This window comes from Artemia sp. Qi Xiang Cuo, chromosome 20 (genome assembly GCF_049724085.1).
Source record: "Artemia sp. Qi Xiang Cuo chromosome 20, ASM4972408v1, whole genome shotgun sequence".
Taxonomy (NCBI): Eukaryota; Metazoa; Arthropoda; class Branchiopoda; order Anostraca; family Artemiidae; genus Artemia; species Artemia sp. Qi Xiang Cuo.
Genome location: NC_142813.1, coordinates 51,324,823 through 51,339,268, shown reverse-complemented (window position 1 = coordinate 51,339,268; position 14,446 = coordinate 51,324,823). Strand labels below are relative to the sequence as shown.

The 14,446-nt window shown below is 35.9% G+C and overlaps 1 protein-coding gene across 1 annotated transcript in view; it reads left to right on the top strand.

Annotated features, from left to right (window-relative positions):
• LOC148940336 (protein capicua homolog) overlaps window positions 1-14,446 on the top strand; it is a 330,670-nt gene that overhangs the window by 303,217 nt on the left and 13,007 nt on the right. The window contains exons 17-18 of the mRNA XM_089106141.1: window positions 43-170; window positions 7,456-7,584. Of these exons, the coding sequence (XP_088962267.1) occupies window positions 43-170; window positions 7,456-7,584 (257 nt within the window). The remainder of the gene's footprint in view (window positions 1-42; window positions 171-7,455; window positions 7,585-14,446) is intronic.

The following is a 14,446-nucleotide window of genomic DNA, read 5'->3' as shown; positions in this document are numbered from 1 at the left end:
CTGTAAATAACTATTGTTTATCATATTGCTTTTTCTTTGCAGAGTTCTTCAAACAGTGAATTTTGAGGAGAAATTTTCTCATTTGCCTGAGTTCAATCCTGGGATAGAGTCCCCGATTCCACCAAGTCCTGGTATGTTTTTGAAAAGGATACGGAGACAGTCAACAACGAGTAAGTTTTCTCCTCTTTACTCCGTGTTAACCCCCTTTTTTCTTTTCCCCCTTTAAAATATACCGAGTCGCGACGTTCACACTATATAAAAACAACCAAAATATTAGAACAATGACAAAGATAACAAAATAAAAGTAACATTTTCACGTCATTTGTAACGTGATTTGTTGCATTTTCTGGGGAAGTCTGAGGGGTTAAGAAATTTGAGACAACAGGTTTTTTGAGCGGATGAGGGGGGGAGCGTTGTGGATGGAAATATTGTTGACGAGAAAATTTCCTTCGCACGGAAAATCCCCCGTCCCAGATAATTTCTCCCCCCCCCCCATGGAAAATTCCCCCAGACGTAAAATTGAGCAGCCACAGAGAAAATACAAAATAAACACATCAAAATGTTGATCAAGGGTAACAAAATGTCCAAAGGGGTAACAAAAGGACCGGATATCAAAAACACTTCTTGGACTTGGGCTGGTTGGTCTCAAATCCCTTTCGACTGAAAAAAAGACAAGAATTCTCAATTTCCGATTGAATGAGCATCCTCTGAAGTTTCTACGATCAAGAGGGACAGGTTGGGGATGTGGAAGTGGCAGCCTTCTTCTATACAGAGTAAAGTCTGTTCATTTTAGGGTTTAATTTTACTCTTTACTTTCATAATGACAGTGTAGACCAGAAATATTCGTGGAAATCAAGAGGAATTATATTTTAATTCCTACTTCCACCCCGCTCTCTTTTCTTAGAACTAATTCTGTATTTATCTGAATGTTATATATATATATATATATATATATATATATATATATATATATATATATATATATATATATATATATGTATATATATATATATATATATATATATATATATATATATATATATATATATATATATATATATATATATATATATATATATATATATATTACATCTGAGAATTTTGATGGTATTACTTACAATGCCCTCTCCATTTCTACACCTTTGTGCTATTCGGAATCTGAAGGCAAACTTTCATCCTGCAGTGTAACTTAATTCCCCCAAATCTTCTTCTATAAATAACTAAAAGTTCACCGAGAGATAGAAAATTAGGGTATGAAAGCACAGTTTTTGAGAATAGAATTATACTCCCCCCACCTACACAAAAATCCACTGGCCCACCTCCATAATGAGTAATGCAAAATTATTCACTACGGTGTGTAATTTTATGAAGCCTCAAGTGAATAAGTCTAGAATAAATGTCTATTTTAACCATTTATTTTGTATGGCCTACCTGCATCTTTAAGATCGAGTGCTCCACCGCGCTGTATTACGGTTTCTGCAACCTGTAACTCAACGGATAGTTGCAACCGTGAAGCTCAACAGTAGAATTTTCAGTCAATGAAAATTCCCTTTATAGTACCCTATATACTCTATACCCTATGTACCTTATATACTTTATAATACCCTTTGGGTCAAAATTGTCGTTTTACGCAACAAAATGGCAGAAAATACTGCTCTACTATGGCATAGTCTTTTGTTGTCAAGCAGTTCGTGGTAACGAACTGTAAGTAAGGAGCGACCCGGTTCAATAGTAACCGAAACTCTAAAAAACGGAATTTTGATACCAATTGATGCATCAAAAGAATTAAATTTTTTTGCTGATTTCAAATAGATAAGTTTCATCAAGTTGGGTCTTACACATCAAAAGTTACGCGCCTGAGAAAAATTTGCCTTATTTTAAAAAAAGAGGAAATGCCCTAAAAGTCATAGAACCTTAATAAAAATCACACCGTCAGATTCAGCGTATCAGAGAACCCCTACAGTAGAGGTTTCAAGCTCCTATCCGCAAAAATGTTGAATTTTGTATTTTTTTTTTTTTTTGCCAGAAGAAAGATCATGGATGCGTGTTTATTTGTTGTATTTTTTCCGAGGGTGATCGCATCGACTCACTGGTCCTAGAATACGTGGGAGGGCTCATTCGAACGGAAATTAAAAGTTCTAGTGCCCTTTCTAAGCGACAAAAAAAATGGAGGCCAACTAGGCCTCCAACGCTCATATTTTTCCCGAAGTCACCCGATCAAATTTTTGAGATAGCCATTTTGTTCAGCATGGTCGAAGAATATGATAACTATGTCTTTGAGGATTACTTAATCTTCCAAAGTCCCCGGGAAAAGGTCTGCAAGGCATGAACTTTGCCCAATGTTTAAATATAATATTGGTTATTGGGAAGTATTCAGAAGTTTTCGGGGGGATTTTCTCTGGTAGTGGGGGGTGGATGGGTCGGTGGTTACGTGGGAGTATTTTTACATAGGGGAAGGGACATTGCTATGAAGGAGGTGCCGGATTTCCTAGCATTATTTAAACAAACTTCAAAAATTAAATTAAAAAAAAAATCAAGTATTTCAACTGAAAGTAAGGAGCAACGTCAAAACTTAAAACGGACAGAAATTATTACGTATATGATTGGGTTCGCCCCCTAGTCAGTACCTCGATCTTTATGTTAAAGTTTTTTATAGTACTTTCATAAGAGCTGTTTATTCTAATTAACGGCCTTTGTGATTAAAGGGTCATTCTTAAAGAATAGGAACAAAATTCGAACTTTAGCGTAAAGAGCGAGGTATTGACTCGGGGGTGAACCCCCTAATATACGTAATAAAAATAAACAAATATAGAAGTTCGTTACGTAAGTTAATTCGTAAATTACGTATATTTATTATTAATAAAAACGTTCGTAAATAAAATTAAAAGTTTCTAGTGCCCTTATTAAGTAAAAAAAATTGGAGGGAAACTAGGACCCTCCTCCGCCAATTTTTTATCAAAATCATTGAATTAAAATTTCTATAAAGCCATTTAGCAAAAAAAAGAAGTAAAATTAATATGCACATTTCCTTTTAATTATTCATGTACGGTGAGCCAAAATCAAAACCTTCATTAATTCAAAAACACGCCTCGCTCTTTACGCTAAAGTTTTACTCTTTCTCTCAACTCTATTTTTAAAACAATAAAAATCTTTAGCGTAATGAGCGAGGCGTTGAGGAGGGGACAGCCCCTGTCAGATACGGAATAATTTTTGTTCTTTAAAGTTTTAATGTCGCTCCTTACTTTCAGTTAAAAAAACTTTTTTTTAATTCGATTTTTTAACGTTTAAAAGAACTTAATTTGCTTTATAATGAACATTAAATAATTATACGGTGGAATAATGGGGGGGGGGACCTAGCACTGTTTTATAAGTATTAGGAGTCTGGTGCGGCTTATTCGTGTTGGTCTGACCAACAAGAAGGGTGTTTGTGGTAGTTATGTTTATATTAGTGTTTTTCTGTTGTTTTTTTCCTTGATTTTTTTTCATGTTATTTTCTCATTTTTTCTTGTCTTTTTTGTGGCCATAACCCTGTGGGGCTTCAATGTCAAATATACATATATACATATGATGTTCTGACAACATAAGGGTCCCTGTCACACTTTTTGTTTGGAGTATATAACGTACAGAATACACTTCCAGTTATGGTAGGGTGTTATGTACACCCTATGGTAGGGTGTACACTTCCAGTTATGGTATGGTAGGTATGGTATGGTATGGTATGGACTGTCACCTCTTTGGCAGCTTCAAACTCCTGGTGGTTTAATTTTTAATGGTGGTTTAATTTAATGGTTAGGTCGAATCTCTAAACATTGATTGATCATTTTATTTATTTATAATATAATTTCTTTGCTTAGCTTGGTTATATATTTGTTATTAGTCTTTTCTTGTTCTTTGTATATATGTATAAAGGTTGATTCTTTGAAATTAGTTCCATTTTAATTTTTGAGTGGGCTGTAAAAGGCCAGAATTGTTGTTTGAGAGGGGGGGGCTACAAGAAACCCGTTCCCCCTGGATATGTCCTTTGATGTCATATGCTTATATTGTGAGTTGGGTGTAACAGGGCTGTGTTTTATTTTTATTTTTTGTGGAGTCTGTGGAGTTAGTGGTGATAATTGGTATCAGGCTGCTCTTTTTCTTTTTTTCTTTCGTTTGATTTGTTTTTATTTTCTCTATCTGTGTTTTTGGACAACACAATCCACTGGGAGCGAATTTGTGTTTTCTTATTTTGTACTGGCGTAAATATATTATTATTAAATGAACTTGAAGCCGTAAGAATAACATAATTAGATTTCAATAACTAATAAAATAATTGAAATAAATAATAAATAAAAGAATTTAAAATAATTACAGTCGGTGTTTCACCATAATAAAACAACGTTATTTTGTATTAGTATTTGAGCAATTTCAGATTAAACAGAATTCATCACACTGTCGAATGTATTGAGTGAAAAAAAAAAAAAAATTTTTGTTTAATGAAAGGGTCCGTCAATTAATTTTTTGGAAAAAAATAATTATAACAGACAACAGAATTACACAAATACGTGTTTAAAAGTAACCTTCTATATTTTGGTATATGCAATAAGCATACTTTGAAAAAGATTGAGGATAAGGCGCGGGGAGGAGGATGGATTATCCCGCTTCTGTAGCTTACCCTCTTTTTAAAGATCTTTTTGGAAAATGTGATAAAATGTTACATAATCAATATTTTTTATCAATATATTCGTATGTATTTATCTTTCAAATAGGTAGACTTAAGCATTCCAAATAACTGAATAATGGGCTAAAAAGAATGACCTAAATACAGAGAATTGTATGAGACTTCAAGTTATTCTCAAATTGTCAAATTTTATACCAAGTTGTAGAAATAACATCAATTCACCTGTTTATCGAAACTACTTTCTAACTACTTTCTTCTTCTAAGTACTACTACTCTCTTTCTAACTACTCTCTAACTACTCTTTCTAACTACTCTCTTTCTAACTACTTTCTACTTTCTAATCTAACTACTTTCTTCTTCTTCTTCCTGTTTGGATTGTTGTGGAGAAGCTTTCTTATAATCTCTTCACCGGAGTCAAATTTTGAGTCTTGTATTTCTAGCTGTAGCTAAGTTCAAATTCTGAGTCCCGTGTTACCAACCTGAGATCAATCTAACAGCGCCGCTATAGGATTCTCGTGCCTAGTCCTCCCCTCAACATAAATATATCAGCTTAACTATAGTGAGCTTAATTATATCAGCTTAATTTTAGTTAGCTCATGCTTATAATTATTCTTAAGAAGATTTGTATTCCTAGCACGAATTGTCCTAGGGGAACGAACCTGTCCTAGGTTCATCCTAGGTCCTAGGACAATTGTAGATCAGGACAGTAGAAATAATGTAGGATAATGTAGATCAGGAGAGTAGAAATGTCATTTCTACTCTCCTCAAATGTCAAACACCGCCCTATTTATCTTTCCTTTGAGAACAGCAAAGCAAAACCTTTAGGCGTAACAGTGACCATATGTGTCCCAATAGATATCTTTTTAAATATAAATTAAAAAATGTAAAGAAATATCACTGTAGCTCAAGAAGCTACAGTAATGGCAGTGGTCAAGTATGGATCTGAAGCATGGGTGATCTGAAAAACGGTGGAAGATTTGCCAGATGTTTTTCATTGCCTACGGATTGTCTTGATTACCCGACTGACTGACCGTATCTCAAACAGTAAGCTGTATGAAAAATGTGGTTCAATCCCGCTTTCTAAGGCTATAATGAACGAAAGGTTAAGATGGCTAGGGCACGTTCTGCGGTTGAAGGATGACAGGTTGCTAAAGATTGTCCTTTTCGGCGAACTGAAAAAGATTGCGTAGGGCTAAAAAAAAGGAGATCGTCCTCTGTTGGGATGGGAGGATGTCGTAAGGAAAGATTTAAGGAAAATGGGAACTTCCTGTGAGGGTGTAAAGAGAGAGCTTTTCTATAGATTGGGATGGAGGAGGAGCGTGCGTAAAATTGTCGGCCTCAGAAAGTTTGGGGCTGCGGTGAGTTGTTAATAGTACGAGTATTTCATGCTACGAAGTTTTACTTATCCGATGGAATTCGACTTCATTGACTGAATACGAACGTTTCTGGGGAAACATATAGGGACTCGAAGCTAATAACTAACAAAAATGAACACAGTTATAGATTGGCTAATATATACGGAAGATAAAAAGACGCTTTGCCGTTGACCGAGGATTTTCCTAGCTTTTACTCTCCTGGGAGTTGAGAATCAGAAGATTGTTAATGTTTGAGTTTTTATTGCCAAAAAGTAAAATCAAAATGGCAAATTAGTTTTTGCTTATTTATTTTGACAGTTACTAGTGTCAACATTGACGAAAATGCGATTACGAGTATCAACATTGACGAAAACCTTCATAATTTTTAAATTTAAAAAATCTTAGAGAATTGCAGTTTTTGGGTATGACTAGACCTGTGATGGGTCAAGTGGGCTATATTTTAATATAGCCCTATATATATATATGATGTGTCATAGCCATAATATATATGATGGGTCAAGTGGGCTATATTTTAATCCACCCTATATATATAAATATGATGGGTCAACTGGGCTATATTTTAATATAGCCCTATATATATATATATATATATATATATATATATATATATATATATATATATATATATATATATATATATATATATATAAATGATGGGTCATAGCCATAATATATATGATGGGTCAAGTGGGCTATATTCAAAAATTAGGAATATTTTTGCTTTGATGTTCTTTGTAATTTAATCGAAGATGAACAATTTGATTTGATAAAAAAATAGGTCCCACCTAGGACTGGATTGAATTGGTGCGGGGCCCAATTGATTTTTTTTTGCGGGGCCTTCTTTATATATTAAATATTCAAATAGAACATGCCTGCATAGTGGTTAAAGTACACAAAATTATTCAAGTACGAAGTGCCAAATCTCTGTAATATAGGACTATACCGATTACATTCAATATATTTGATATGAACTTTTACGGCTATTAGTTTTTTACATTATAAAGTATGTATTGTTTAATGATAAGTACATTAATAAATCTCGTCCAACAACGCCATCTTAAAATAAATATATTTTTAATTATTTGAATAACTCATAATATATCCCTCATTGTCAAAAACAATTTGCTTTTAATTAAAAAAAGAAAAATAATAATGCATGTTAATGGTAATGCGGGGCCCTTTGAAATGCGACGCCCAATTGGGCCCAATCGCCCTTTACTCGGCCCTGGTTCCACCTCATGAATCAGTTTGAATTATTATGTAATCACTTTGCTTTCAATAAATGTGGTCCTGCCCGAAATCCAAATTGTGACAACGGAATTCATATTGTGATGTCGTATAGTCGTTTTTATTGGTAACAAATTAACAATTTATATATGTTTGGAGATAAGACGTTTCTAAATATTTTTGTGTCTATGTCAGGAAATGATGACGAAATTGGCTCTGAAGCTTCTGGTTTGAACAGCAATCCTCCATCAGTGACCCCTCAATCGGCTCAAGTTACTGGGAACACTTTCTTTGGACCTGATTTTAACCCAGAAGTTTTTAAAAGTAAGAAATCGGTCTCGTGATTCATCCGGTTTTATTTAGTTGATTTTAGCCGTTTTCTTATATATATATATATATATATATATATATATATATATATATATATATATATATATATATATATATATATATATATATATATATATATATATATATATATATATATATATATATATATATATATTGTAATGGCGATAATACGTGTGAATTGAGTTTTCATTCTAGCCTTTATTTTCTTAGGCTTAGACTTGATTTTTAGATTTAGACATTATAAATTAGGCTTCCAAATTTATTATGTTTTTCAAAGTTGGCTTCTTTTTTTTTTTTTTTTTTTTTTTTTTTTTTCTTTTTTTTTCTGAGGGCCAGTTTTACCGTTAATTTTGTAAATTCTTATAATAAAGTGCTAGATAAAGTAAAAACTCAAATACCAAAAATACGCTGAGCGTAGTCCTCTGTATCCATTGGGACTTAACTATATATATATATATATATATATATATATATATATATATATATATATATATATATATATATATATATATATATATATATATATATATATATATAATTTATATCATAATTATATTATAATAACAGTGTTATTATAACTTATATATTCACTCCTTTGTTTCAATAAAATAGTCGGCAAATACATTGAAATAAATTATAAAGATGGATAACCTTCCAAAGTTAAAACATTTATTATCAAATGCCTTACACGGTCATCTCGATCAGTGACAATTCTTGTCACATTGAAAGATAAGACAGTAAACATGTAAAAATCACGGCCATTGCCTTCGTCATACACGCAACCGAATAAAAAGTATTAGCTAAATAATGGAGCTCGATACGACAGAAACAAAGTCAAACTAAAACCTAAAATATTTCAAATTCTAGTCTTCTAAATTCAAGAAATTCCGAAATTCTACTAATGTATACGCAAATGAACAAAATTTAATAAGTGTAAACATATAACGCAAATGAAAAAACCTCGAAATATTTTAGGATAGTAGAAAATTCTAGAATTTTAGGATAACACTGCTGTTCAGTCATTAGCACATATAGGGCTGGGGAACGGAATTCGGAAATATAATAGGGTTTCAGAAATATAATAATTATACGTAATAAGCTATTTCAGAAATACAATAATGCTTAAAAGATGAAAACCACCGGCCAGTTTCGATTACCAGAGTCTTGACTGAATAAATGTAAATAGATGAAAAGCAGCTTGAGCAATAAGTGTTTATAGTCACAACGACCTGTGTATATAGCGAAAATTAATAAATATTTTGATATCACAATCAAGTGTAAACCATAATTTGACCTTTTCTAAAGCAAAGGTAACTGAAATCAGCATTAATCGTGTAAGTTTTTTGGCATTTATCAGGTCAAACAAACACTCAAATACAAATTTTTCAACCTCACATATTTGTCACAACGTCACATAGATTTGTCAACTCACATATTTGCTACCAAAGACACTTATTATTGTAATTGTCAGACGAATGTTTTATTTTGGTTAGCTCAAAATTAAAAGAAAAACTAAGAATTTTGAGCATAAAATTTTTTTCTCAAGAGGAGCTTAAAAACCTCGAAATGGTGTTGCCCTCTATGGTGGAAGTACTGACTGCATGCTCACTATATCATACAATACTCATCGCATGAGTATTATTTATAGTAAGAAGATTGTAACTGCCATTCAAAATACGTAGTCTGTGCTGCAGAATACATGCTGTTGTCTATGTTCCATCATTTCAAGACAATATGTGTAAACATAAGACAGCATATCGAAAATAATTATTATAATAATGCAAGTTGAATTTGATTGTTTGAACTCATTAAGCTGAAAGTTTCAAAGAATGTATTTTTTAAGAAGTTAGGAGAAACAGGGAATTCAATTATTAATAGTAAAGATCTCATATAAATTATGCGGCTTTTTGGTAGTAGCGGATGTTAAATGCCCCCCCCCCAACAAAAAAAATTAATTAATGCGATATAGTGGATATACTGACTGCATGTCCACTATGTGATACAATGTTCATTGCATGAGTATTATTTATAATAAGAAGAATTTATCTGGCATTCAAAATATGTAGTCTATGCAGGAGAATATATACTGCTGTCTCATGTTCCATCATTTCAGGACAATATGTTTACACAACGACAGCATATTGATAGTTATTATAATACTATAATAATTGAAGTATCAAGGACTTGACTTACTTGACCCTCAGGCTACTGCCGAGGGTTTGGCGTAGAGAACGATGAGACCAGGCCCCTCCAGGTTGACGTATCGCTTGCCAGGCTTGCAGCTTTTTCCACCGGGATGTGGACTAGGGCGAGGAATTCATCGGCTTTGTCTTTCCACCTAGTGGAGGGACGTCCTCTGGGTCGCTTCCATCCGTATTGGGTGGGGTCGAAGTCGAATGCGACCTGTGCTGGGACGTCGCGTGACATGCAAAGGAAGTGACCGTACCTCCGAACAGTACGCTGTGCGGGCTGCGTCGAGAAAGGAGTTTGTGCCGTATGTGACAGGAGGGTGTGGTTGCTGACGAAGTCAGTCCAGTGGAGGCCCTCGATTCTTCAGAGATATTTCGTCTCTGCGATATCGATCGCGCTGAGGATAGATTTTGCAGCTGGCCACGTCTCTGCTCCATACATCAACATTGTGCTGACTGACGCATTGTAAATGCGTATTTTGGTAAAGCGGCTTATGTTTGGCTTTCGTCAGATGCTAATAAGCCTCCCAACAAGTGCTGACGCTTTGGCTATTCGAGATGTAAGCTCTTTTGTTTCGTTTGTTCATGTATTTAAAAATAAAAGGTTGATTGATTGATTGATTGATTGAAGCCATCCTTCGACATAATAGATCCCAGGCAAGTGAAGTCTTCAACCATATCTACTCGGTTGCTTCCGGTGTTGACTTCCTTTACGGCAGAACGGGACGTGGTGGGCTCAAGGAACATAACTTTGGTTTTCTGCCAGTTGATCTTCAGTCCAACTTTTGAGGCTTCTTCTGAGAGCACCTGGAGACTTTTGGTGACCATTTTGACGGTGTCCGCAACTAGCGCTATGTCGTCGGTGAAGTCAGCATCAGAAAGTAGCCGGTCTCCGAACTGGACCGAACTGAAGGCGAGTCGTCGCGCTGGTCATAACATGGTCTATAGACGCAGTCGAAGAGCTTGGGAGCGGCGGAGCAACCTTTCCGGACGCCAATCTTCACCGAGGATGTGGGACTGCGTCTTCCATTGACTTGCACGCAGCTCTGCGTATCGTCATACAGCTTTTCAAAAAGCGAGCAACGTTTCTGGGGTAGGCCCGTAGTTCTCAGTATCAGCCAAAGTGAACGGCGATCAACAGAATCGAAGGCAGCCTTAAAGTCCACGAATGCAATGCACGCTTTTCAGTGGAACTCTCGCGTCTTCTCGATCAACTGGCGCATAGTGAAAATTTTCTCCGTCGTCGACCTGCCAGGCATGAACCCGGCTTGCTGGACTCTTCTCTTTCTACGCAAAAAGGTGGAGCACTTTGTCCTGGAATGACATGGCGAAGACTTTACCAGGAACAGGAAAGAAGCGTGATCCCGCGATAGTTGGAGTAGATTTGACGGCTGCCCTTCCGTTTACAGAGGGGCAATATGATGCCAGCACCCAGTCGTTTGGTATGCTTTCCATCGTCCATACTTCTGAGAAGATTAGCTTGAGCCACAAAATCATTGCTGCACCCCCATACTTGAGGATTTCTGCAGAAATACCACAGACACCAGGGGTTCGATTGTTATTTAACCGTTTTACAGCATTTCGAATCTCAGAAGTGGTAAACGGTTGTGATACGAGGTCGGAAGTAGCCTTGGGTATGGCCATGGCTGCTTGAATCAGATCTGGATTGGAATGAGTAACTGCCTCGGCGTTCAGAAGCGTTGAGAAATGACTGCTCCAGACGGAGTAGTTGCCTGCATCGTCATCCAGTATGCTGCCGTCAGCAGACAAAACATGGCTCACGATGGAAGTCTTCCCTTCCATCAGCCCGTGGAGGTGTTTGTACAGGGATCAGGCGTCTCCTTTCCTTGCAGCATCTTCAAGATCACTGGCTTTCTTGTCGACAAAGGTCTTCCTATCCCTGTGCAGTAGGCTATTGCACAGACCATTTAGTCGTCTGCACTCTGGCATATTCTTTGCTAAGCGGGCCTTCCAGCGCAGCTCTATCACGGACAGAGTCTCCTGGGATATCCAGGGTTTATTCTTGTGTCTCCTGCGACCAATGGTATCAAACAGTTCGTTGTAACGAACTGTAAGTAAGGAGCGACCCGGCTCAATAGTAACCGAAGCTGTAAAAACCGGAATTTTGATACCCATAGATACATCAATTGAATCAGATTTTTATGCTGATTTCAAATATATAAGTTTCATTAAGTTTAGTTTTACCCATCAAAAGTTACGCGCCTGAGAAAATTTGCCTAATTTTCGAAAAAAGGGAGAAACACCCCCAAAAAATCATAGAACTTTAATGAAAATCACTCCATCGGATTCAACGTATCAGAAAACCCTTCTGCGGAAGTTTCAAGCTCGTATCTGCAAAAATGTGGAATTTTGTATTTTTTGTCAACAGAAAGATCAAGGATGCATGTTTATTTATGTATTATGTTTTATTATTATTATTATTATTATTTCCCCAGGGGTGATCTTATCGATCCAGTAGTCCTAGTATATCGTAAGAGGGCTCATTTGAATGGAAATCAAAAGTTCTAGTGCCCTTTTTAAGTGACCAAAAAAATTGGAGGGCAACTTGGCTTCCTCCGACGCTCATTTTTTCCCAAACTAACCCAATCAAAATTTTGAGATAGCCATTTTGTTCAGCATAGTCGAAAATTTAAAAATATGTCTTTGAGGATGACTTAATCCCCCACAGTTCCCGAGGGAAGGGCTGGAAGTTATGAACTTTGCCCATTATTTACATATAGTATTGGTTAATGGGAAGTATAAAGACGTTTCAGGAGGGATTTTTTCTGATGGGGGGGTGTGCCGGAGGAGGGGGTTACGGGGGGAGGATCCTTCCATGGAGGATGTCTCCTGGGGGGAACGGACATTTCTCTGAAGGGGGCGCCGGATTTTCCAGCATTTTTTAAAAAACGATCAGAAATTAAATAAAAAAACTAGTTTTTTCAACTGAAAGTAAGGAGCAACATTAAAACTTAAAACAAACAGAAATTATTACGTATATGAGGGGGTTCACCCCCTAGTCAATACCTCGCCCTTTTCGCTAAAGTTTGTTTTAGTAGTTTCAAAAGAGCTATCTATTCTAATTAACTGGCCTTTGTGATTCAGGGGTTTGTGATTCGAACAAAACTCGAATTTTAGCGTAAAGAGCAAGGTATAGACTTGGGGGCAAACTCCCTAATATACGTAATAAAGCATACGAATATAGAAGTTCGTTACGTAATTTGATTCGTAAGTTACGTCAGAACAAAATTTCGTAAAAGCCATATAGCCAAAACAAGTAAAATTAATTTGCAAATTTCGTTCTAATTATTCATGTACGGTGAGGCAAAATCAAAGCTGCATTAATTCAAAAACGTTCAGCAATTAAATAAAAAAAACAAGTTTTTTAACTGAAAGTAAGGAGCGACATTAAAACTTAAAATGAACAGAAATTATTCCGTAAATGAAAAGGGCTGTCCCCTCCTCAATAGCTCGCTCTTTACGCTAAAGTTTGAATCTGTCACACGACTTTATTTTTTAAAAAAAAAAAAAACTTTAGCGTAAAGAGCAAGGCGTTGCGGAGGGGACAGCCCCTTTCATATACGGAATAATTTCTGTTCGGTTTAAATTTTAATGTCGCTCCTTACTTTCAGTTAAAAACACTTGTTATTTTTATAATTGCCAGCAGAATCAAGTATGTTATCTTTGAAAGACTTCCATGCTACTTCAGGGTCGTCCAGAACTTGGAGGCAGCTAAACCGGTTAGAGATATCGAGAGTATACTTCTGTAGCATCTCAGATGTAGCCAGACTACTCAGATCGAACTTGGAAGGCCGTCTTTCTTGTCGTTGCGCTCTCAGCCGCTGCCTTAGCGTGGCGAGTACAATCCCATGGTCTGTGTTTCCAAGCTCGGCCGACCTATAAGTCCGGCAATTTGTAATTGACGAGTGCCAGTGACCCGAGATCATAACATACTCGATCATCTTTTTGTCGTTACTATACCAAGCGTATTTATGCATATCTCGTCTCTGAAAGAGCGTGTTTGGTATGACCTGATTATGCATATTGCAGAGCTAGAGGAGTCTTTGTCCGTTGTCATTCAGTGACGACGGACAAGACCTGTCAGGTACCAAGGACAATGCATCTTAAATGTGATTGTTTGAACTCTTTAAGCTGAAAGTTACGAAGAAATATATTTTTTAAGAAGTTAGGGAAAATCGGAAATTAAATTCTTGATAGTAAAGATCTCGTAAAGAGTTATGTGGCATTTGGTAGTAGCGGCTGGTAAATGTAAAAAACAAATTAAATGCGATATAGTGGATAAACTGACTGCATGTCCACAATATGATATAATACTCATTGCATGAGTATTATTTATAGTAAGAAGAATGTGACGGGCATTCAAAATATATAGTCTATGCAGCGGAATACGTACTTGTGTCCATGTCCCATCATTTCAACATATTATATCTTGAAATGATGGGACATTGGTAAGATAAGATATTTATTTTTAAAAACATCGCTATCATAAGCCCACAAAGGGCCGAACATGGACATGAAAGGATAACTGTACTTATCAATATTTTTCTTTTTTTAATATTGTGTACCGAGGAGGTTCAAATGCCGGTCTTGACCGAAGTTTTGTCATGATTAGCCAGTGTGGTCTC